Source organism: Setaria italica, chromosome I, assembly GCF_000263155.2.
Source record: "Setaria italica strain Yugu1 chromosome I, Setaria_italica_v2.0, whole genome shotgun sequence".
Classification (NCBI taxonomy): domain Eukaryota; kingdom Viridiplantae; phylum Streptophyta; class Magnoliopsida; order Poales; family Poaceae; genus Setaria; species Setaria italica.
In genome coordinates, this window is record NC_028450.1 from 40542897 (window position 1) to 40567242 (window position 24346).

At 45.5% G+C, this 24346-nt stretch overlaps 3 protein-coding genes across 11 annotated transcripts; 2 read left to right on the plus strand and 1 right to left on the minus strand.

Moving 5' to 3' along the window:
* The first annotated feature begins 3099 nt into the window (after window positions 1-3099).
* LOC101756397 (E3 ubiquitin-protein ligase RNF6) lies at window positions 3100-5451 on the plus strand. Its single transcript, XM_004954180.4, has 3 exons — window positions 3100-3783; window positions 3910-4034; window positions 4454-5451. Exons 1-3 carry the CDS (start codon window positions 3601-3603, stop codon window positions 4878-4880), a joined length of 735 nt encoding a protein of 244 aa, XP_004954237.1. The 5' UTR covers window positions 3100-3600; the 3' UTR covers window positions 4881-5451.
* Window positions 5452-7523: 2072 nt separating this feature from the next.
* On the minus strand, window positions 7524-11414 carry LOC101756804. The gene is made up of 6 exons (XM_004954182.2): window positions 11128-11414; window positions 9609-10517; window positions 9340-9516; window positions 8855-8997; window positions 7991-8101; window positions 7524-7895 (listed from the first exon to the last, which is right to left on the minus strand). The coding sequence occupies exons 1-6, from the start codon at window positions 11296-11298 to the stop codon at window positions 7850-7852; spliced, it is 1557 nt and encodes a 518-aa protein (XP_004954239.1). The 5' UTR covers window positions 11299-11414; the 3' UTR covers window positions 7524-7849.
* A 4451-nt stretch (window positions 11415-15865) lies between these two features.
* On the plus strand, window positions 15866-22761 carry LOC101757480. 9 transcript variants are annotated; one of them, XR_002678976.1, is made up of 19 exons: window positions 15866-16025; window positions 16119-16332; window positions 16419-16575; window positions 16810-16946; window positions 17281-17384; window positions 17491-17586; window positions 17725-17815; window positions 18200-18320; window positions 18391-18587; window positions 19236-19336; window positions 19413-19468; window positions 19854-19943; window positions 20035-20134; window positions 20603-20698; window positions 20777-20846; window positions 21626-21780; window positions 21894-21948; window positions 22033-22196; window positions 22273-22761. XR_002678976.1 is itself a non-coding variant. In XM_022829539.1 (18 exons), exons 1-18 carry the CDS (start codon window positions 16023-16025, stop codon window positions 22086-22088), a joined length of 1899 nt encoding a protein of 632 aa, XP_022685274.1. In that variant the 5' UTR covers window positions 15866-16022; the 3' UTR covers window positions 22089-22761. The 9 variants fall into 9 exon arrangements, 2 of the variants coding, with proteins under 2 accessions (XP_022685274.1, XP_004954240.1); XR_002678977.1 differs by having other exon boundaries at window positions 22283-22761; XR_002678978.1 differs by having other exon boundaries at window positions 22324-22761.
* Window positions 22762-24346: the final 1585 nt, after the last annotated feature.

Sequence of the window (24346 nt, forward strand, 5' to 3'; positions counted from 1 at the left end):
GTGAGGCCACAATGAAATTATGATGAACTTGTTGTCCACACAGTTCATTTGTTCAGTAAATAATCAGATTGACTCCCTTCATTCAAAAGTGAGTGTTGTTTTAGGATCTGTGCAGGCTTCATTGTAGTTTGATCAACATATCTTAGTCAATGTTGAGATCCACCATATAGTGATAGTAATATGTTTGTCTCGAAAATTACTTTGATAATAGTCAAAAAGGACAATACTTACATCAGTTACCAAAGTTATGATTTGGAGACCATGGCAAAATTCATAATGGTGTTATCTGTGGCTAACCTTATACCCTTTTACCTGTTGCAGTTACATGAAACAAATGCTGGGATGGGCCATAAAACCCATATTTTCTAGGCTCTCATGCCTAGAGTGCTCTTGAATATCCAACTGGGTCAAACCAGCCCAGCCAAATGTTGTTTGGATGGTGTGGATTCAGATTTTCATGAAGATAAGCTGGTATAGGTTTGAAGTAAGTGGGCTCGACACAGCTTGGGCTGGCTGGGTCAGGCTCAGGCCTTAGAGAACAAATAGTTAACAAAAGTTGATAATGGACCTCTATTAGGCAGCATATCTCTCCCTTATATAATCACAGTTGCTCTTATATCAAATTTTATCTTATAATTTGGTCCTAGACCTTTTCAGATTTGCAGAAGTGAATGCCATGGTCCCGTGTATGTTAAAGGAGGTGGATGCAATGTAAGTCCTTCAACTTTACTTGGCTACTGGTTTACTCCTACCGTGCCTATTTTAACTGTTTATACTGTTCTTCTTTGGTTCTGTTTGGTGCCATGAAGATTTAAAGTTCTGAAGAAACCAAGGGCACATGTATGTAAAGCATTGGGTTATTTTGTTATATTGTGTCTAGTTGCTATTTCATTGCCTGAGCTGCATAGTACTGAATACAAAGGGGAGACAGCAAGGCAAAGTATGGATTCATGACACTACAGAACACATTACACATATGCACACTTGGCATCGAATACATGTTTTTCGTCTGGTTTAGATACTGGGACTGGGAGTCTTTGGCCTTATTTCCCTTCTTCACATGCACGTCTTCTTGACAGAATTCAGTTTTGCTAATTCTGTGGTCCTTCAATTTGTCCCAGACCCCACCAAGCACGAAGAGATCATGCAACTTGCAATATCAGCAGCAGAACAAGCACATGGCGAGGGCGAACATCTTCGACCCTCGCCTGCCAGTATTCCTGCATCCATGTCAAGATGAGCAGTGGTGGTGAAGTGGTGATTGCCTGGATTAATTCAACCTCGTGTTACCATCTTCTAGATAAATCACCTACCATGCGGTGACAGTCTGGACTGATCCTTACAGCCTGCGTGTCTTTTTGGCCAGCTTCTTTGAAACGAACAATTCTTATGACAACAACTGTCCCAGGTGAGTCGGAAATCTAGTTGGAATCTGGATTGATGTGAATTTTTCAAATTCTAGTCGAGTTTCCTCTGGGAGCACCACAGGGACATGAAATTGGTGTACCGACAGATAATTTGCTTCAGAAAGGAAAAGGGTGAATACTGAATAAGAGGTTGTTGGAATTTTGTTAGAAGTGAATCGCCATCCAGCTGCAGTGGAAATGTTCCTGTCCACGCAGCTACGAATATGGCGTGATTGCCTTTACATCCAAGGTGGTAGTGGAATCCACATCCTCAGGATTCTCCATCTTGTTCATGACGACGTCTTGACAACTCGTGCAGAAGCAGAAATGGACTCAGAGTGCCCAGCCAAGCAAAAGGCATTTAGGTATCTGGAACACTCAACACTGACCATATCTTTATTCAGGCTCAGGACAGCTGATCCATCATTAAACCGTTGGCTATGGAGATTCGCTTTTTTTAGTCTCTGTTGATCCATTCTCTGACGACAGACATGGACTCGTGCAGAAACAGTTGATCCGTTCTTGAGCAGCATTGGGCATCTGGCCAGACTTTCCTGCTCTTAATTTGGAAGAAACAATCGACAATCGAGTGGCAATCTAGACTGCATTTGGCGATTGCAGTCTCATTCAGATAAGCAGTGATGGCAGATCGCCATCGCGCATCGCGGTGGCGAGACTGAAAGGAGCAATACGGTGAGGCGCCGTGTTCCTCCCTCTTCCGCCACGTCGCGATCGCCCTCTCCGCCTCTCGCTCCTGGATCCGTGTGTGGCCGATCAGTCACACCATTCAGATTATTTCATGGCTTCTGTTTGTGTGGCGGATTACCAGATAAGCACGTCTAAGCAATACGTGTGATTGGTTAAACTTTTTGAGTCCATGCATGATAGAGTTAAAAGGAGTGTTCAGATTATCGTTGTCTATTTTTCAAGGAGAAGTGGAGGTCCAACTGGTGCTCTGTCCCTGCTGGTGCGTGACGCGTACGCTCACCACACCCGCTGACGAGGCGGCAACAGCAGCGGACTGCAGCTAAGCTAAGGCTTTACTTGGTGCGCGGGCACCGCAGATAATGTTTGTTGAAACAAAAAAGGCCTCGCCAATGCAAGCTCCACTCACTCCCCAACCCTGTCCGCCATGGCAACCCAACAGGAAGAGCGTCTCTCATGTGAGGAACCACAAGGATGTGGGACGAGGACGATCGGAAATGGCTTTTTTTCCTCTGTACAAGACGTATCTGCTTGCTTCTTCGCGGGCTGTTGTACTATACAGATGTTATTGCAGTGACCAGTGAGTGAAGCCGTACGTGAAGGTGTGGTTGTGGCGGCGGCGTACGGTGATCAACTGATCATTATTGTACCCTTTGATCTGAAATGGGCATGGGGAACTGAGAACGTGATTGTCATGTGTGTGCTTATGAGCTTCATTCAGTCTAGTTCGCCTATTAAGAATTAGTATAAGATAGTTCCTTCCTAGCCGTCCTTGGCAAATAAAATCTGCACGCCAAGAATAAAGCACTGCCTGTTAGCCTCACAATCTTGGAAGCACACCCAACAAAAAAAAAGATAGCAAGTCATCAGCCATGTCCAAAATAGGCTGGCTAAATTTGTGCCGGGGGGGATATTCTATTTGTCACGTTTACCTTGGTTCAAAGTACGGTAGCCAGCCAAATTATCCCTCCTCCTTTCAAAACCAAAAAAAAAAAACGTTTATCGTGTCCGATTAATCGTTGTGCTCAGAAGTGTCCAAACAAGTGTCGCTAGGAATTCCTTGTCAGGCTCCACACACCCGTCATCTCTACTTAGCACATGGAGGTGGAGAGATAGGTAGTTGGGCGGCCATTGGCATTTGGCACGCCATCAGCATGAGCTCTCCTCCTCCAGCTTCCTAGTTCTCATCCTCCCTATACATAGAAACCTGCCCAAACGAGATGATTGGTGGCAGGAGATGGCGATGGCTGGGTTCCTCCTCGTCTTCTTCTTCCTCCTGCTCCGGATGGATGGCTTCCACACACACCAATCCCTTGTAGCTCCATCCTCTTTTGCATCGCAGGGTCGAGTAGTGCGTGCACCACAATCAGAAAAGGCTAGGTCGTAGCTAGTGTTGCTAGGCGGGCAGGTTGCCGGTGGTGTGTTGTTGTCATCGCTGCTCTGTCACGTAAGGCACGGCCACTTGGTGTTTTGTTTGACACGCCGGCGGATGGTCCTCATGGCCGGGATGCTCCCCGGCGTGGAGTGCGCGCGGCGGCGTCGGCTCCGGCAGGGCGGGTCGTCGTCCGGCGCGGCGGAGGCGCCGTGCGGGACGCGGCGGCCGTCCTTCTGCCTCTACGCCGGCGGCCATGGCCGCACCCACCTTGGCTCCTCGGCGGTGGCTTCTTCCAAGGTCTCTCTCATTTCCATTCAGTTCTCTATCTGTCAGTTCCATGACTGCTTTGATCTTGTTCATGCATGCATTATTCTGAAGTACCAGTTCTGATTAATTAGTTTGCTGCGTGCGTTTTGGTTGCAGGAGAGGAGCGGCGTGTGCAAGGAGATGATGATGGCGCGCGCGTGGGCGCTGGACAGCAACGCCCGGGAGGCGAAGGAGAGGCTGGACCAGAAGCTCAGGGGCCAGAGAGAATCTGCGGTCAAGAGGTGTGTAATGCTCCCTAGCCGTAATGTTCTTCAGAGCCACAGCATTTCCACTTCTAGTCTGTAGCTGAGGTTCAGAATCAGAATCCATAGGCCCCTGCTTCATTCATCCTGCCATCCTGGGTTCAGTTATAGCAATGATGATTTCCTAGTGTTCAATTTTTAGGAAACACGTAAAAGATAGATCGATAAAATCCAATCATGGGTGGTACTCCTTATTTCCTTTTCGCAGCACTGTGCCAGGATACCTTTGTATGGGAATCTCGTTCCATGCCTAGACATGTACCGTTTCAGATGCAGAGCATCCATCTACTAGGTTTCTGTTTCAGAGCTGATAATTTCAGTGCTCTGGTTCTGGTCCCATCATCGTTCAGTTTGTCTGAACCCGATGAACTAACTCTGATACCTGCAACTTGCTGAAGGCATCAGATGAGCACGGGCACCGTGCGACCTCTGACGGCAGCGAAGCCACCACACGCAACGAGCACGGACGCCAGCAGCAACAATCTCCAGCACTCGGCCACGGCGGCAGAGCCAGGCGCGACGCCGCGCGAGCTGCAGCGGGAGGTGTTCTCGTTCTCGAAGCCGGCGAGCGGTGGAGGCGCGGCGGCCCGGCGCCGTCGGTTCAGCTGGAGGCGGCTGGGAAGGTGCAGTACGCCGTCGTCGGAGGCGGAGGCGCCGTGGGAGTGCGCGGTGTGCCTGGAGGAGCTCCGTGCTGGGGACGTGGTGGCGCACCTGCCCTGCGCGCACCGCTTCCACTGGTCCTGCGCCGTGCCCTGGGTCCGCGCCGCCTCGCGCTGCCCCGTCTGCCGCGCCCAAGTCCACCTCGCCCCCTCCTCCCCCAGCTGAGCTGAGCTGACCGGCCTGCCCGCTGGCCAGCCGGCCGCCAAGCCTTCTCGGCGGGACGACGGAGGCACGGAGCAAGGCCGGCTCCCCTCGCCGCCATGCGCGTGGCAGTGCCACACCCGCGGCCAGGCCAGAGGTGCGGGCGTTCTGACTTGCAGCAGGTACTGTCCACGTAGGGGGTTGTGTGTGTGTTAGCTCGCAGGTCCTCCTCCTTGCTTAGCTGCTTAGCTAAGCTAGTCCACGTCCGGTAGCGGAAGGTGGTGGTACAGCATGACGAATCGCGTTGCAGCCTAAAAATTCAAAGCCGTAATTACTACCAATCCAAGTCCATCTCTCTGCGGTTCTCTCCATGCTCTTGTGCTCTTATTGTACGATGAAATGTACAGTAAGTGCTGCAGTTGTACAATGTACCGTATAGCACGGCCTAATCTGACCACTTTATAACATGTCTTTTACCTCTTCAGAAGACTACATTTGCTAGACCAATCATATTACTTTGTATCAGGCCACACTCTCCGAAGTTGCTGTATACATAAAACTATATAGAAGATATAACTATCCCGATATTTTTTCATAAAGGAATAGTAATTATTCCGGCCTCTACATCGCAGTATACATCCAGCAAGAAAGTTGCATATTTGTTCCATGCGAAAACAAAAGGTGGACCAGGCCCTTGTTTACTTCCCTCCAAACTTCCAACTTTGACACTATGCAAAAAGAAGATTCCCCATCACATCAAACTTGCGGTACATGTATGGAGTACTAAATGTAGACGAAATCAAAAACTAATTGCACAGTTTTGTTGTACTTTGCGAGACGAATCTTTTGAGCCTAATTAGTCAATATTTGAACAATAATTCACAAATACAAACGAAACGCTACAGTGTCGCATTTATGGCAAAATGCCAATTTGGTACCTCCCAACTTGGGAAGTAAACAAGGGCCAGAAGCAAAGCCTATTACAAACTGCCATCCATTCTTCGCGAAAATCTCCGTACCTGTAGATTCCAAAGCTCGACAAGCCTCCGATATAGTATCTCAGTCCTCTGGTGAGCAATATTTCATGCCAACTTCTCTCTCGTTCTTCATTTACTCCGTGCCATGAGCCCATGACATCTAAAAATCTATTGACTCAATAATATGCACGATATGCTAATGCACTGGGATTAGCTATCTCCGGCTGCGATCGAGGGCACTGAGTGACGGCTCCATTTACGTGGCGAGTGACATACCACAATTTTGTCACCAACTTTACCCCATACCCCACCATCCATCAATCTCTGGACATTCCCACACCACCAAAATTGCAAGAACACTAAGAAGCAACTCGTATCGTGGTGCATCCATCATCCATTGTCAGAGAGCACCACGGTGGAGTTTCTCCACACGGAACATGCACGCGAGTGAAAAGGGGGAGGAGGAGAGAAAAAAAAAGAAACACACGGATACGAGAAATGCACGGCATCAGGAAGACTCGCACACCGGCATGACATCATGCGGTATCAAGCCAAGGGTGCTCAGAGCGTGCTCTCTGCTGCAGCAATGGCTGTGAGCATCTGCACATCTCGAGCCACCACCCATCAGGGACTGCCACACGGCTATGTGGTAAGGGATTGTGCATGCAGTTCACCTATGCAAAAGGAGCTGCCTAGGCCAGCACCAATCACAGTGCCCAATCAAAAAAGGAAAAATGGACGCATCTTTCATGGTCCTACACTCTCCGATTTTAAAAAAGCAATGAATCCGACGCATCATGTTTAAAAAGATCTCCATTCTAAACAAGATACGCCGATGGGATGTAGCAGCTGAACCAATCACGTGTTCAAGGTGAAAGTTTGGGATGCCATCGAACAAGTTCGACCACAACAATTTACACCTGGAAAAAAAATCAAGTTCAATTCGGTAAAAAAAATACAAGAGTTAAAAAAAAAGGACTTCAAAATCAACCGAGTTCCCAAATCGGCAAACGGTACAAGAAGAAGATTACTAGGCCCGGTCCATCTAGTGGCCTCTCTTGTCGGCCCAATTCAGCAACGCGAACCAGCTGCCTTTGCCGGTGGGTTGTTCAATACTCCGGACCGTCCGTGCGGGATCCAACGGCAGCACGGCTCGTGGTTTCCCTCCAGCAGCGCGGGGTTTAGTCCCACCTCGACACCCCAACCAGCTGCGAGCGGCCGAGCTGCCTACATAACGAGGCCCTGGGCCACCGTTGTTCCATACTTACCTGGACGGGGTCGATGGGCGATCAAGATGGCCCATGGCCTAGATCAGTGGCCCACATTGCACTTGGTGGGTGCGCTGGTCTACCATCTCCCCAAGTGGGAGAGTGGACGTCATAATTTGTGGTAGAGGGGGTACGCGTTCGCGCGGCCCCCGCCAATTCTAACGAATTTTACTTTGGTCCTAGCGCTTTATACCTGCAAACTGTTTATCGTTCTTCGTTGGCTGGGGTACCTTCAGCAAGCTAGCCTCATCCACTTTCCGTTCTAGAGTTCAAACGTTTTAAAGCAAATTTACCTGTGTTATTAAAATTTCAGCTTCGATCACGTTTGCAGCTCGTCCAGCAAAACTTCAATTTAATATCACATTTTGCATAGCTCCTAAGCTGAGTGAGTGAGAGTATATACTGTGAAGGATGCTGGGAAGTGTTGCCCAGGTTCTTTGACAGAACCTAACATCTGCACCTGACGGTGAAGCTTCAGCGTTGAGATGCATAAAATTGAATCTAGAATTTACATATATGTACATGTTGTCATACACAGGGAGGCTACAAAAGCTATATACAAGTCTCGGTATCTTAAAGACTGACAAGGAAACGCCTCATTTGTCGCAGGATCTGGCCATTCTATTCAGCAGAGAGACTCTTGCGGAGTCAACGGTCTAAGGTGACAGGATCACCGTTGCCTGACTGAAACTGAACCAGTTTCCACCATGGAGAGGCGGAGGCAGGAGGCATGGCAGCGCCAAGGACTTCAGGAGGCAGCTTCGCAGACGTCTCCACGGCACAACGGGCACACCCTGCAGGATAAAGACAAGGACGTTGCAAGGACACGTTAGCCGCTCCCTCAATGTGGTACTGGTATTGATGTGCATACCAGAACAAGGAAGGATACCTGTGTATTTCTTTCAGCCATTTGTCAACACATTGCAGGTGAAACTCGTGTTTGCACGGAAGAGTTCTTATCTGCTCTCCGTCCTCATATTCAGTTAAGCAGATATGGCACCTGATGAGACAAACACAACAATATGTTAGGTTTAAAGATCAGAAACTCCAAAACAGTGAGAATGAAAAGGAACAACAAAAAAAACAGGGCTAGCCAGCAGGCGTTACTCTCAACACAAGGTGGTCACGACTGTTGCATACAAAGAATACAACAAAATATCATAACTTTGCAAGGCATATTGATTTTCTAGCCCAAAGGTTCAAGCCTTCAAGGGTATATGAAAGAGCTTGGCAGTAAAAACCAACATTAGATGTCAAACACAATTCGGAGTGTCCAGACTCCAAAAGAATCTAAACTTTCAGATACCACAGTGTTGTTTAAACCATTTATCCAGGCAGCATATGCAAAAATGAAACTGTCTAGCGTATAGTGATAGTAAATTAGTAATAAAAACAACTGAATAATAAAACTTTACATACTAGTTTTCAATTCTAGCTTAGCTATGTCTTGAGGAGAAACTGTATTATACAGCAAATACCACTTAATAAGCTACTGTAAGCTGCAACGATGCCAAACTTCCATGTATGAATAAACAGGAACACTCATCGTTGTCTCATTATTATCTGTTTTATTCTGAATGAACTATCTGTATGCCTACCTGATCTCAATTGTGGAATAAAATACTGATGTCTGTTAAAAGGATATGGGCCAATTTTCTTTCTGAAGCAACTCTCAATATTATACCAAGAACAGATTACGCAAGGTTTTTGCCTTAGGAAAATAAGAAAGAGATTAGAATGATGGGAGGCTTACTGTTCCATGTCATCACTGCATTGGGGTGTCTCAAGCTTTTTGTAGCTCTTACATGGCAATGAATTAACTACAGATTCAGGAGCCTGAACAGAGACCATGGAAAGTGAAAGTGATGCAGGTTGACGGTGAATTTCATCCAACACCTGAAAAGAATTGCGCAGGCCATCTTAACATACTAGAGTGGTAATGTGCTGAAAATGCAATTATAGCAATGGAGTTCACAGTTCACACATTGCCAACAATCTGCTTTGAATTTAACTAACCCATGTACAACTTTACTTTTAAGAACATTCTATATTTGCTGTACAGCTTCGGACATGCCTGAAAGCTGTTAGTTAGAATACAATTGTAAATGAGATAACATTGTAAACACAACAGACAATGACAAGACTTTGGCTCTATATTCTCCACCGTGTCACTTATTATGCCATCATCATACAAAACTAGACTGCTGATAAATAATCAAATGTGTACGAAGGACAAACCTCAAATAAAGCCTCAGTTAACATGACAATTCTTGATATACTTGCTCGGGCACTAGATTCTTCAGCAATCAAGAAAGAATCACAGGTGCATCGGCCAATTGGATGAATCCCCAAAGGACAAGCTGCAGTGCTTTGTTCATTGCCACTATCAAAAACAGCACGGCGATGCTCCCTAATCTGTAACAAGAAGAATGCCAAGTTAAGAAGGTGTGATCATGTAATGAATCTGCGAAAAACGTAACAGCAAAAACATAAGGCATAGCAATTACCCGGGATCTTGAATACTGGCTTACTCTTATTGAACCATGGCGTCTGCGATGAAAATGTCTTGACTCCTCCAACTCCCCAAAAAGGTCATCACCAATGTCTAGCCATGTGCTGTAAAATCCCAGATCATCAACATCAGATTCTGGATAACCTCTAGAGCCACGCCTGGAAAATGTATCCCATAGAACCCTTCTGTGACTCCTCCTTATTTCACTGCCACTTGAATCTCTAGAGCGTCCTAGACCATCATTTGAGAAAATGCTCATCATGTCATCATGTAATATACTCCCACCAGTCTGACCGTGTGGCCCACTGAATATGGGAACATCTGCTCTGGTAGGGATTGAATCTGGTGTTGGTTCTCCAGTAACGGATGATGCAGTTGAGGAGTTAGGCGACATAGATGTTAAGCTAGATTGAGATATATCAGATCTTTCACTAGTCATAACAGTTGTGGATGAAGAAACCTGGGGAGCTATCTCTCCTTCTAAGTCAGACACGATCCTTCCAGATGTTATCAACGAGGGGTGCAAATCAGATTCAGAAATCGAACCACCAAGTTCATTAATGGGGATTGTGTTAGCAACATTTCCCAGCTCTGATCCTACAGAATTTATTCCTTCTCTCGATGTTATGTCAACATCAACAGCTTCATTACTGAAACTTCCCCTAACCATGACGGCTTTTCTGGATGAGCTTTCAAGGCCACTTGTTTCAGCATTTTCAGCCCCCAGGCCATCTTCTTTGTTTTCATGACAATTGAGGTGATTGAACCTGAGATGATGGCTTATGGTGCTTGAAGACGAATGCAGTCTTGGATTTGACTCACCGGAGATCTGGAGATCCTTAGCAGCTAGAGAAGCCTGAAAATTCAGAGCATTCACTGCTCGCCCTGATTGCCGAGATTGTACCTGTAGACAACACCTTCCTGACATCAGAAACCAGCATAAAAGCAATATATGGAGATTTAATGCAGTCTATCACTAACAGAAAGTATTAAACAACAAACGCTTAAACACATACACAATGTTCTAAATTTCACAAATTTGCTTCAAACTGTCATGTGGAGGCCCAGCCCGTTTAACGTGCACCAGACATGCTATGGGAGACACTCACTCTTCATTCATGTGCGTTATAAAAGGGCGCATGATAAGATCAGAGGCAACTATTCATGCTCGCGACCCGCAGATATGTGATGAAGGTCGAAGGACCACAGATTTTTTTTTTCCAGTCCATTAGCCAACTGCTCCAAACTTATCATATACTCGAGCAAGTAATAATAGCTCAAGAACTCCAAAAACAGGTCAAATTTCTGAATCGCCCTTCATACAGCTACAAAATCACGCCCTCCAATCTCACAACCTAAGGGGTCAGAACCTCAGAATCATCGATTCCTCGCGGCGAATCCGCACCTCAGCAGAGACTAATCCGTAGCCGAAGGCTCGGATTAAGCGGTGCTGGAACTACCGCGCGCTCCGGCATCCGGAGTCAGGCGTCGACGCGACGCGGTACTGGAACTACCTCGTTAGCGCGCGAGGATGAGGAAGGCGCGTCCGCGGCGAAGCTCCCGCCGTCACGAGCAGCGCCCGCGGTGGTGGAGGATGATCCGGCTCCGAAGCACCCGCCGAGGCCGAGGCGCGCCCGGGCCCGGCGGCGCGACGGCGCGTCGGCGCGGCTGCTCCCGGCGCCCATCTCGCTCCGCGCTTTTTGAGTTTTTTTTTTCCCCTTTCCTCTTCTCCGAGTGGGAGAGAGAGCGAGCGGATGCCCAGGTGGGGATGGATGAGAGAAATGACGAGTAAATCGCTCGGAAGTGCCGTGTCTGCGGGGTCGCGTCGCCTTTATATTTTTTGCTTGGTTTGAAAATTACCTTGTATTTATCTGACTGCTGGTTGGAGATTAATTGCCTTGTGGACAATGGAGCTCTGGTGGTTTATCATCTCATCAAGCCATTGACCTTCGCGTGATCTGGTCAAGAAAAATGGCATCGAGCGAAAAATGCAAGCTTTCTCCTTTTGCATACAATTATCATATCGTATGCAGTGGTGAAAAAAAAATCTTATTCTATTCCTACTGATTTTCAATGTGGTCTCGATTTTTCTTATGCTTAGCGTATTAGTTTTCACCTAGTAATTAAATCCAGTGTAACTGTATGCCATATATTGTTTTTTATCCACATGCAATCACTGTTAACTTTTTTTTCTGAAAGAAGAAATCACCGTTAACTTTTGGAAGCACACATGTTGCGTACAGCAGAAAGAGGATCATGCACGCCCATGCATCCACTTGCTTAGGGGCAGGTACATCGTAGCCACACCGTTTCATACTTTCATGCGTGCAAGCAAAGATGGATAGAATTCATGGGCTTAACAAACGTTGCTTTGTTTATCCCAGACCAGATGAGCATCAGGTGATCTCTAAACTTTTCCCCTTGCTTGCTTGCTTTGTTCCTTCTCCCCGATTCAAAGCACCGGAATAATTCGGTTAGATTTTTTTTCAATAAAAAAAATAATTCAGTTAGGTTGCTACGGCCTTTTAATAAAGACCAGTAAAAGTCAGTTCAGTGCACCAGACTGCATGCTGAATCGCTGGTTGGCCGACCGGCCATGTCGCCGTCCTGTCCAAGCAGAGCAGCCCAGCAGCATCTTCGTTTCATTTTTTGCGCACGAATCTTGATGGTCTCCAACACTGCAGAACCTTTCATCATTTGCTGTACTTGTAACAAGAACACACCTCTTTTCTTTTGGCACGGCCTGGCCGCAGTTCATGTCGTGCTATGGCATGATTTTCTTTTTTGAAAGGCCATGTGGTGCTATGATTTGGTCCCTTTGCTCAGGGGTTGGCTCTAGGATTTTGACAACGCTGCAAAAAAGAGTATCTTCGTTTCAACATGGGGGCACAAGGCCATGGCAGACAGGCCGGGCCTGCACAATAACCCTGGTGCAGTTGGTCTCAATCATGGTTTTTATCGGTTACTCCTAGGTAATTGCAGAGAAATTGCCGTCATGTGCACAGTGTCCTTTCGTTGGACTCGGCAGAATTCAGTGATGGACAATGGGTCATGTCCTCCATATTAAATTCGATTAGTTGCTTGGCTGAACCATGAAATAAACTCATAAATGAGCATTTCAGAGATGAGCAGGAAAGGGATGCATCCAATTTTTAAAGATGAATAAAGAAGTCATCTAAAGTTGGGAAAAAGGCACACCACAAAAGACTGAAAAGTACCACTTCTTTTTTTCTTCTCAAGTCTACTCTACCAAGCACCAAATTATGCATACTTATCAAACACGTACTTGTAGTGATATCCAAACATCCATTTTGTCTGACGAGGAGATTTCTTTAAACGAAAGACAGTGACCACGGCACAACAGTACTGACAGCTAAATTGACCGGATAACCAACCTCTTAATCGTGCCCTTAATACTGGAATTAATTCAAATTTTAATTATGGGTATGAGGTACCGGACTAAATAGAACAAATGCAAGCAAACAAATGCAGGGATTATGGAATGGGTCGGTACGCTTTACCCATCAGAGACGCCGAGGATGCTTCGTGTCGAGTGTCTGGTAGTGGCCACTAATTTGGCAGTCGACGACACTGACAGATCCAGCTTTGAACAGCGCCCAGTGTTCATGGAGCCAAAAATGCAGCAGTGTTCCTTTTGAGATCAAAAAAGGACTGAAGCTAGCAAACAATTGTTCAAATAAACACACGAATTTCATCTACAGGATATGGATAAATGCTTAACACAGTACCAGGGTTTTTCTATTAGCACCGCAATTGCAATGCTGCTGAACATTTTTTAGACTTGCCATGATTTTGCTCCTCCATTTTTTCCTCTTAAAATGAATTAAAAGATGAGCAGGATATCCTCTCCCCCGTCGATCCTAAAAGAAAAAACCGCACCCATTTCTTCTTCTCGACCTTACTTGGCTCGTAATGAAGGGTAGGTAAGTACACTAAGATTTTTATCCCTCTTTTTTTTTCTACGTCTGCAACATTGCGTGCGGGGTACCTACAGGCTACAAGGTCGCGGCCGCCTGATCTTGGGCTCGCTTACCGGCTCGGCAATCAGCATGTGATGTGGGATTTTTGACCTCTGCGGATCCCTCGCTGATGATGACGGATCACTATATAAAAAACCGTCAATTACTCGTAAAATGCATGGGCAGAATGGCAGATAGGTCGCGAGCTAGCTGTTCTCCCGTTTCCTACGGCACCTAGAGAAAGAAGAACTCCGGGATACCGTTTCGTTCGGACAGCGATGAGCAAACGAACAAATCGCCTTGCCCGAATGCAAGATTACGGCGCCGTTGCATGGTTGAAAATTCCCGTTCCCATTCGTGTAGACCAGCACCAGCAGTATGGTTCATGTGTTGGCAGCAATAAGAATTTGTTCGGGAAATTTTGTTTATTTAGGTGCTGGTGGCTGAAGCGGCCAATGTGCATCTCGGCCTAATCTCAGCGTGTGGCCCAACACAATGCAGACCCTGTGGCCTGCCTGGTCCAGTATTCTGCAGCTGCTGGCTGGTCTCTATCGTGATCGTCCTGACGCGCACCGTTTCGCTAGGGAGCCACCACGTACACCGGTACAGCACCGTCTGGCCGCGCCGCGGAGATCGTCGTCGCATGCATCACGGGGGCCGGGCAGCGCGAGCCGGGACGAAACGGCCAAAAGACAGCGCCAGCCGGACACGCGGGGCGCAGGTCAACCGGATCCGAGAGTGCAGCCAAAAACCAGCTTGCCTCGCGTCTCGGCCGCCGCGCGCGCTCAGCACTCGGCAAATGGCCAAGTGGTCACGGCTACTTGAGGAGTGACCCTGGCTGAGCGCAGGACTCTCCAGTCTCCACTGCAGCCAGCCAGCGATTCTTCCGTCTCCACCGGCCTCGACGATGCATCGCAAGACCAGCATCCTCCTCCTGCTGCTGCTCTTGCTGGCTTCATGCGCTGCGCTCTCGCTCTGGGTTCCGGGGTCCCGTCCCGGCTCATCAGGTAGGCCATGAGCAGCCGCAGCCGCTTTTGACCCGTGATTCCTTCATATTTTTTTTCTGACGGCTCTGCCTGCATATGCGTGCTGCAGTCTGGGTACGGCAGCGTCAGGAGGGGCGGCGCCTGCATGCCGCCGTGGCTGCGAGACGGCGTCTGGGGCAGAGGACGCCGGTGAAGAAGCCTCCCTCGCCCAACCCCAACGGCATGACGACTATGGTGCAGCCAATGCCGCCGCCGCCGCCCAACTCTGTTAGCAAGTCGCCGCGTAGGGGGATGCAGGTTGGAGATGGAGCTGCCCACCAACACAGACAGCCACTGAACTGAACTATAGCAGTCTGTCCTCTGTAAACGAGTTGGTTTTCTGCTGCCCTTGAGACTTCAGAGTTGAGACTGTAACGATAGCGGAATATCAGGACTCATGTCGATGTCATGAAATAACAGCAGGGCAATACTAGAGCCAAGCATGAAGCATCTGCATTTGCCGTTCGCAACCTGCACCTTTACTAGCTAATTCCTTCTTTCCTGCGATCCTGCCTGCCTTCTACTACTAGTATCTCTATGCGGAAAAAAAAAGGTTAATGGGTGTTTCGGATGATGGGAAAGGAACATTCCCTGACGAAGGAAGTAGCAGCCAAAATGACCAGCAACAAGAGTGCAAGCAAAGTCTGGCAAGGATCATTTCATCATGACGAAATTGATGAGATCTTTCAGAACAGAAAACTGATGAAGCAGGTAGCCGGCTGCCGGTTAGCCAGGGTTAGCACACTGGTTTTGCTTCGAATCTACAAAGCACTGGATTGGTCATTGTTCCGGCCAATTTTGCAACGAACATTTTGTCCCAAACGATCGTCAGGAATACATCTTCTTTACATCCTGGACTACTTTGAGATCCAAGAGGGTATTCGGTGTGCCCTAACTATTCAAACCAAATTTAGACTACTTTGATCAATTTTGACCGCCATTTGGTTGGCTTGGATGTCAGAATTTGGCTTGGTTGCCTTCTTTTGGCCACTGTAGTTTACTTTGGTGATCCGAGTTGCCAATTCCATGACCGCAGATTTAGCTTGGATATGTGGCATAAAACCAAACACACCATCAACAGTCAACACCCCCACTCTTGCAGAAATACAGAGTTGCAGACGTAAATTGAATTTTGACTTTTGTCAACTCCGAAACTCCTTGCAGAGTCTTGACCAAAGTCAAACCGGTGCCACGTGGGACGGAAACCCACGAATTTTCGCAAAGCCCCGCCGACTTTGATGCCAGTCATCCCCACCGCGGCACCGTCCCCACGCCTTTGTTCAGTTCGAACTCGAACTCTTCCGGCGCTTCTAGTGCTTGCTCGCTCAGTCGCTCCCCACTCCCGACGCGGCGCCGTCGCTCTCCCTCTCCTCGCTCGCGCGCCCCGTCGCACGCATCCATTCCATGGTACGCTCTCTCTCCTCTCTCCCCGAACCCTAGCCTTTCCCCTTCCCTCCTCGCGCCACTCCCCTCACCTCTCGCGCTCCCAATCTCCTGCAGGATTCATCCCCGACATCAGCCGCCGCCGCGCCGATGGCGGCGTCCGCCCCGCCGCTCGACGACTGCCTGCGCCTCCTCCGCGGCGAGCGCGACGAGCAGAAGCTGGCGGGCCTCCTCGTCGCCGCCAACGTCTGCCGCGCGGGCGACGCCGGCGCCGTCCGGAAGGTCTACGACGCCGTCGGGCCCCGCTTCCTCCGGCGCCTCCTCAACACCGGTAAATAAGCCATACGCCACAAGTATTGGTTAGCCTGCGGGGGACTGCTGAGCTTTGGGTCACTGGGTTTTGATTCGTGGGCGCAGGGCTGGGGAAAGTGGAGGGAGGGAAGGAGGAGGAGCGGGAGGCGTACCTGCGCCTCGCCCTGACGGTGCTCGCCGGGCTCGCGCGCGTTCCGGAGGTTGCGGCCGACGAGGGGGTCGTCTCCACTGTGCCCCTAGTCGCCGAGGTTGTCTCCAAATCGTAAGAAATTTACTCTCTGTGACCTTCTGGCACTTCGTACACATGTTAGTGTAAAATGGATCAGTACACATGTTTTTTTAGTTATTTTGCAATCCTCGCTGTTTGGATATACAGATGATATCCTGTTTTGAATCTGTTAAGAGCTGTACCAACTGTTTTGCTCCCGAAAACTAATTTTGATGCTTGCTATCTGTACATATTTGCTCATGACTGTAGCTAAATCATGTGCTGCAGGGCTGATCCCGCAATCACTGAAGAATGCTTTGAACTTCTGTCACTTATTGCAATAGCCTCTGAAGACGGGGCTTACAAGTTTTGCGAGCCTGGTGTAATAGACATGATCTTCCTTCAAATCTCAAGCTTACCAGATGGTATTACATTTTGTTGCCTGTATCTTGTTGCCAATTTCATCTCTAAACTGAGGAGTGTTAGAACTGATCCTAAAGATGCAGATCTCAGCTGCCACGTTTTAAATTTGTGCATCTGGATGGGTGATTTTGTTATTCTGCTTTTGAAATGTGGTCTTTGTCTATTCAATTCAGTCCTTGCCAGTACTTACCACTCAGCGCCATGGGTTCATGAATAGCAATTTTTGGGGTCATCAACCTGTGAAAAAAGATACAATATTTTGTTTGGTTGATTGGTGTTCAATCTAGTTCGAATGCTTAATTTCTTATACGGTTTTCTTGATTATATTGTTTGTAGGTTCAAAGTGCATAGAACTTGCCATTAATCTAATGCGATTACTTGTTCATAAACTCAAAGTCGACAACATGAGTGTGGAAAAACTGCAAGGAATGGCAAGCATGGTATGATTGACATACCAGAATATTTTACGTGAACATTTCTGCATTTCTCATTTCACCATTCATAAATTGATCTGATGATTTGGTCTACACTTTCAATGCAATTCAGGTGACTTGCCTTGCCAGGCTTTTTGCTGTTCTTCATACTGCAGTTAAATTTGATGCCCTGCACATGCTTACCACCCTCCTGTCCCAAAAGGAATCTGTAAGGATTACCCTTTTCCCCTCCTTTTGTTTTATTTGAAGCATGTGACTTGTTTTGTTATGCATGATATTGGATAAGTTCTTCCCAATGATTTATTGTTACTCCTTAATGCTTTGTTTTGTTGTTGGAATGCTAAAGCCACTTCATGATCTTTTGAGATCAATGCCGGCATCAATTTGGGAATCTCACATTCGAGTTGGAATCACTGCCATCCTCCAAAATCGTGTTGGTATGTACAGGCTTCATATTCATAAATGATGTAAAACTTTGTTTCTAAAATATTGTGAAAGCTGTAATTCTTTGGTCAGATTGATGAAATAGATAACCTTAACATTATAGGTTTAATAATTAATATAATCATGTGCATTCTTTAGGGATGAAAGCAGTAATACTTATATGTGCCACTTTGTTCCAACAGCACTATATAGCTTGATTTATTCTTACCTACCCATAGGATGTATTGGAATTATTGCATGTCGTCTGTTTATCTGGCTACCTACCATTGCATGAGGAATGTATAGCGTACTCAGGATAGAAGATTGAAACATAACCATGCTATTATCTTCTTCCCTTTCGAGATGTTCATGGTATTAAATGTTTTGTTGCTGTTCAGTATCCTCTGAAAAGCTGCATGCTCTTCTTTTGGCGGAGTGCATGATGTCCATACTAGGTGAGGATTGGTTGTCAGAAGATTGTAAAATCCAAAATACCCAGAATGTGTTGCCTGTTGACAAGTAAGTTTTACATTCCTGTATTCTGTGGGATGTGCCTTTAATTTTCCATAACATTTGTGTTTTTCTGCAGATTTGTATTGCTTGTCCTAGAGTCTGCAAGAATTGAAGTGGCAGTCCTTCTAAATGAGCTTGCTTATTTGAAGTATGAGTCTTTAAAAACTTCTCAGACAGATGAAGCCGTCTGTCAGAAACAGAGAAACCTCGCTATATTATTTTCATTAATAGAACGAATAATCAAAATGATATCAAATGCCAGTAGCAGTGAAGGTATGTTTCCATCCTCATGTTTTTTTTATTCCTTGGGCACCAAACCAGGATTAGAACCTGTGTATTTTGTTTGTCGGTGCAATCATCTATGACAATTTCTCCACTTCTGCAGCACCAGTCTTTGATAATGCCATTCCATCTACGTATGTGTTCGCAGTTGCAAAACATGCATCAGCACAGAGACATGTCCTGATGCAGCACTCTTTAAGGAAATCTGAACATTGAAAGCATTTCCTTGAAGTGCAAAATATTTTGGCACGCTAGGCACACTAAAAACTCGACCTGCTAGGCACGCTAGTTTAACACACGCAATAGCAAAATGGTTATTAGTTCAGTTACTTACATCATCTAATCTGAGCTTCAATTATTTTTCATGGGTATCAGCTGTCAGTGTTATATCCTGCAATTTAGAGCAATTGAGTTATGCTTCTAAATTGCCAAATTTCTAGTGCTTTAACTTTTGGTGTTGGTGGCATCTAAGATTTTGGGGGTGAAATCTTACCATTTCCTTTATATTTCCTAATTCATTACATTAGCTATCTTTCTATCGAAGTCAGTAGTCATGGGAATGGCTCATAGAAAGCCTACGAAGATAACTGTGCTCCTACCAACCATTCTCCTTTTAAAAGAGATTTGAACTGCATGCAGGTGCACCAAGTCAGACTATCCGTGAAAGTACCATAATGCAGGCCATCACTGGATTAAACGAGACAATCAGTTTAGTTTTAGACTTTCTGCAGGATGCAAAGGTACATATTCTTATCAACCACATATGTCCGTTAGTATTTTATAAGATAATACATGATGAAGATGAAAATGTGACAGGAACATGGGCAACGGAAAGGTGATGATCTTTTGGCAGCTGCGAGAATAGTAGGAAGGTGTGCTGCTTGCTCATCTTATTATTCTAGGAGAATTTATGGATCCTTATCTTCCCTTCTTTAACAAATAATTGCTCCTTAGCAATTTAAGGGCCCTTTAGTTAGGACTTCAAATAAATACTAGTTCCTCCATCTGCTTGTACTGCTTGTCATGATGAATTGTATATTTGTTTTAACATTGTCAACAAAGTTGGTTTTCCTATTAAATAAGTTAGTTTTCATCCTTCTGAACAAATGTGTACAATTTGGCCACTTCATATTTTTCTGTACACACAATGTACATAAACTGTTAACCAAGTGCGTGTTCAATAGCAAAGCGCCCAGATCAAGCTTCTGTACAACATATTTTTTGTCAATTCAAAGTAACATTTATACTTTGTTGCAGTTACCTGGCAGAGGCACCATATGCCTGCAAGGAGAAAACTAGAAATCTATTGGAATTTATCTTTTCTATAGAAGGTCAAGATGAATCAAGGTTACTTCTTGATTTCGTGCTCTGCAGGTGTGTATATATCTTCTTTCATGATGCAAAATACTGATGGTATAAAGTTCTATTCTTGCGACAGCCCCTTCTATTCTATTTGCTTCATGCTTCCAATGCTATCTCAAATAACAATGGAGGCTGATGGATGTAGAACTTTGGCATCATTTGGCGGCTATAAGGCAGTAAGTAGGATTATTTTCTTTTCAACTTGATTGCTGTTTCCTTTACTACTTATTCCTCAAATTAATTTTACCTTCCTATTTATCCTAGTTCGTTTTGCATGTTCCTTGCAAAGTTGGTGCTTTCTCTGTTCTTGCCAGCATGTTACTATCATTCTGTAAAAGGGGCCTTTCTGTCGCCTCTATTTCAAGGTGAACACGGATTAGAGATCTCCACAGCCAATATATAGTGATTAGAATGATCCATATAATCATATTATGTTATGCAATGTCATGGTGTTCCCATTCTAGAGGCTCATAGATAGCCAGTTAATTTTGAATTTTGATGCTATGTTTATTGATTGAGATGACCACATGAGATGGTGATTAACTTCATCAAGATTAATAGAGACATCTTGTTCAGTATAGTTAATACTCTTTTTTTTTACTGAGATATGGAGAGCAGCTGATTGCCTGTGTTTGTCTCTGCAGGTTATAGATTGCCTTGTTAAAATGACTGAGCAGGATGGAATCGACAATGGTAGCATGTTTTTGGCATGTGATACCATCATAAACTTCATGTCTAATGTAAATGACTTCATTTTCTGAAAGTTCAATTCTGCATATGCCATGAGAATAATTAATAACCTGTTGGTATTTTTGTAGAGGAAAAGTGTCAATATTCCAGTGGATTCTTGTTTCATTCGCCTCCTAAAAGCACTTGTTACATGGGCTGGTATGCTCCAACTTCTGTTTATTAGCTTAAACGTGTACCTTTGTTCATCATTGGTGATATCATTATGTGGGTAGTTGCTATAGTCATTTCTCAATATTTGGTTCTTGCAAGTTCATTGCTTAGGTTAAAACTTCAAAAAAACATCTTGAACACATTTTTCGGATTATGATAATGGATGACAGGGACAGAGCCAGGATTGGCGCAAAAGGGGGGCCAGGCAAACTATATCATACAAGTTCTTTAGAAATCACGGTCAAACGAAACAAATTTGGACAAATTTCAATCCAAATCCAATGATCTATAATAGACAAGTTTTGAGCATTGGGGGGGGGGGGGGGGGGGGGCATGGCCCCTGCCATCCCCTCCCTGGCTCCGTCTTGATGGATGACTGCTTCTTGTCAGCATCTAAGATATGCATCCGCAGACTTCATAAATTATTTCCTTTGTTGGCTCATACAGATTGAATGTTATATCAAGAAATTGATGCACTTCGATCACTGGCTGTTTTGACCTGTGTCATGACTTTCGATACCTGGCATCTTTCCCCGTATGTGGTGCTGGAATGATATCGTAGTTGACATGCGAGTCTTCTATAGTACAATATTTCTGAGATTTTGGGCACAAATGAACTGGACGCCTGTTAACATACTAACTGACAGCAAAGATTATCTCAAGCTCTTTTTTTGTGTAATTGACAGCAAAGATTATCTCAAGCTCTTTTTTTGTGTGTTTGTGTTGTTAACATGCTGAACCGGTCACTATATGTTTATTGCATATAGGAACCACAAATGCCTCATCGGTTACCATGACAGCATCCTGCTTATGCGCAATGCTGATAGACTTGACATCAGAAGAATTTCTGTTGAGCTGCTCTGATTTTGACACCAAGACCCTTGGGAGTTTGTCTGAGCTCATTGTCAGAAGTTTGCAGCAGGTAATTAGTCCTTATTTCATAATTGGGATTATTTCGTTTCAGGCAATTGTTCACTATAATGAATCTTTTCCATTGCACTGGATGTGCTGATAATATGGTGTAATGTCCTTCAGGATGTCCCTGACGATGATGGGGAGCAATTCAACCAGAAGCAGATGATTGTATCAGGTAAACACGCTAATCTATTGACCTAAAAATTAAGCCCATTTGATATGCACAGATAAAAAATCCTACATTTTCCTTTTCTTGGAGTATCCGTGCAGGTTACAGGCGATGGGCTAATCGATTTCCACATGTTAAAAACGTAGTGGAGCAGCATGTATCCTTGTGATCAACCACCGCCCCAAGGGCAGTTCTGCATGAATGAAAACCTGCAAATTGGAATCTAAAAGCGCCATGCTTCAATTTGGTCTTTGGTGGGTCATTAGGTTTTCAAACCATTCCCTTTACCCGGTATTTAATGTGACATGTTGCTGATTTGCTTTTGGTTAGGGAATTTTAGGTTACGGGAATTTTGATGTTAGGATAATTCTCCTACGGCAGGTCAAATGAGTGTGCCAGTATGGATCAGAAAGATATTGTTTATCCAGGTAATCCTCATAGCGGAGCAAGTGGACACTAGAATGCTTATGCACAAGAAGGAAGAAGGCAGTGAGACGACAGATTTCCCTCTCTTTCACCATTTCCCCTTGACCACCATGTACAGAACTCATGTAACCATACCAAAGCTCAGATTTCAGAGCCCAGTGGAGTCTGAAGGAATGCTTTGTAAGATCAGGCAAGGGTTTTTCATTTACCGTTCCGCTATGTACTCGTCGAGCGGCTATATTCACCCATGTGCGGCCGTGCGGGTGTAGAGGCCAGAACACTGTTCCTTTAGATAAAAATGCATTCACGTCGCGAGTTTGTACTAGTTGCAACGTCGGTGGATGATTCATTCTGTATTCACCTGGAGTGCTAACAAAACTATTCATTTCTTACTATGCATGCGACAAGATTACACAATCGGCTCGATGCCAAACATAAATTTACCACCGGGGTTGGTGCCTCAGCCTGCTATACATTCACGTCAGGGATTACACATGGGCAAAGCACCCTCGTGGTCTCATGGATGATCAAGCTGCGTTGTGGCTGTGTGCTGGTTACTAGTTTTGCGTTCGCCGCTGCTCTCGTGTCATGCCATCATTCACCTGTCCACGTACCACGGGTAAAATTTCTCATAATGCCCATCTTCTAAATAGGGACAGGGACATCGAAATGGATTTCACACGCCTCCCAACCTGCTAATCCTTGGAAATTTCAGCACAAGGACAGCTACAAGCAGCTGCAAGTCTGCAAATTTTATGCAACACAATAACTTCTGCCTTCCTCCTTTTTCTCAATTCAGAAGCAATACAAAGACAAGCAAAAAATAATCTTGTGCTACCAACAGGGAACATCATAAAGACTAGCAATAAAAGCATCACCAAAACTTTGAGATACTAAACGATATTGCTAAACACAGTACAAATTCAGATCAAGGCAACATAGCAGATTCCAGTTGCAACTTCTGATAGAAATAAGAGAGTTCACAGCCAAAGATACATCTACGATCGCGTATGCATTTTCATTCCTTTGAGACTACCGTGGCTTTCCAACTTGGCAGAGTAGTGAACTGATTTGGCTGCCCACTGCACAGCTGCCTCAGAGATCAGGCGACAGCCTACAACAGTCAAAGACTCTAATTTCTGATAGTGCACGAGCAGAAGCTTAAGGTGAGATCTGTCAGCGAAAGGCAGCAAGATGAGAGCACAAGGAGGCCCTGGTTGTCCAACTGCTCCCCATGGCTGGATGTCCAACCAGAGTAATTGATCTCTACTCTCTGCAGGTTGGGGAATCGAGAGCAGAGTGACGACAAGGCTTCTGTTACAAGGTGAAGGCCGCATCCAACGCAGAGAGTAGCCCTTTCCTCTGCCTCAACATTGTAGAACCGCTTTGAGACAAGGGAAAGAGAATTAAGATCACTTGTCCTGGTAATCCTCGTGATGATCTCTGCAAGAAGTGGTTCTGAGAGATTCTCCATTGAGCAGCTTCTCAGAGCACTGGACTGAAATAGATGAAATCAGAATGAATTATTATGAAGATGATCAAATATAGCGAAACTCACCAAGCAGATACTGATCATGCATCGATACCTTTTCAATTTAATGTTTATCTTCGTAAAGAGGATAATGGATAATATATTCCCGGCTTCAGTCACCCTCTTGCGAGAATGCATCAGACCAAAATTATTACAAAGAGTAGCCACCGCTATAAAGTTAGGCACATGTCAAGAAACATGTAGCCAAGACATCAGAAACACTGATGAACAAATAGAAAAATAAATCTCTAAAGAAGAAGAAATTCAAAATCTTCAATTTATAGGTTGAGTAATCCTCCTTTCACGGCTTGTTTCGTAAAGTTGACTCCAAATGAACCATCATCATTACCTTTTTGTGTGAATGTGGAACCGGAGTAAGAGCCAAATCCAACGTAGGGGAAGAAAAACAACTCCATATGCTGTGCTTGAAGCTCTGACCACCAAATC

Excerpts from the sequence above, each read along its gene's own strand:
- LOC101756397 (XM_004954180.4), top strand. The coding sequence starts at position 3,601 with ATGGTCCTCATGGCCGGGATGCTCCCCGGCGTGGAGTGCGCGCGGCGG. Across the intron at positions 3,784-3,909 it reads CGGCGGTGGCTTCTTCCAAG|GAGAGGAGCGGCGTGTGCAA; the intron begins GTCTCTCTCATT and ends TTTTGGTTGCAG. Across the intron at positions 4,035-4,453 it reads AGAGAATCTGCGGTCAAGAG|GCATCAGATGAGCACGGGCA; the intron begins GTGTGTAATGCT and ends AACTTGCTGAAG.
- LOC101756804 (XM_004954182.2), bottom strand. The coding sequence starts at position 11,298 with ATGGGCGCCGGGAGCAGCCGCGCCGACGCGCCGTCGCGCCGCCGGGCC. Across the intron at positions 10,518-11,127 it reads CATCCTCGCGCGCTAACGAG|GTACAATCTCGGCAATCAGG; the intron begins GTAGTTCCAGTA and ends TGTTGTCTACAG. Across the intron at positions 7,896-7,990 it reads TGGCTGAAAGAAATACACAG|GGTGTGCCCGTTGTGCCGTG; the intron begins GTATCCTTCCTT and ends TTTATCCTGCAG.
- LOC101757480 (XM_004954183.2), top strand. Across the intron at positions 18,588-19,235 it reads AAATGCCAGTAGCAGTGAAG|GTGCACCAAGTCAGACTATC; the intron begins GTATGTTTCCAT and ends AACTGCATGCAG. Across the intron at positions 19,469-19,853 it reads GCTGCGAGAATAGTAGGAAG|TTACCTGGCAGAGGCACCAT; the intron begins GTGTGCTGCTTG and ends ACTTTGTTGCAG.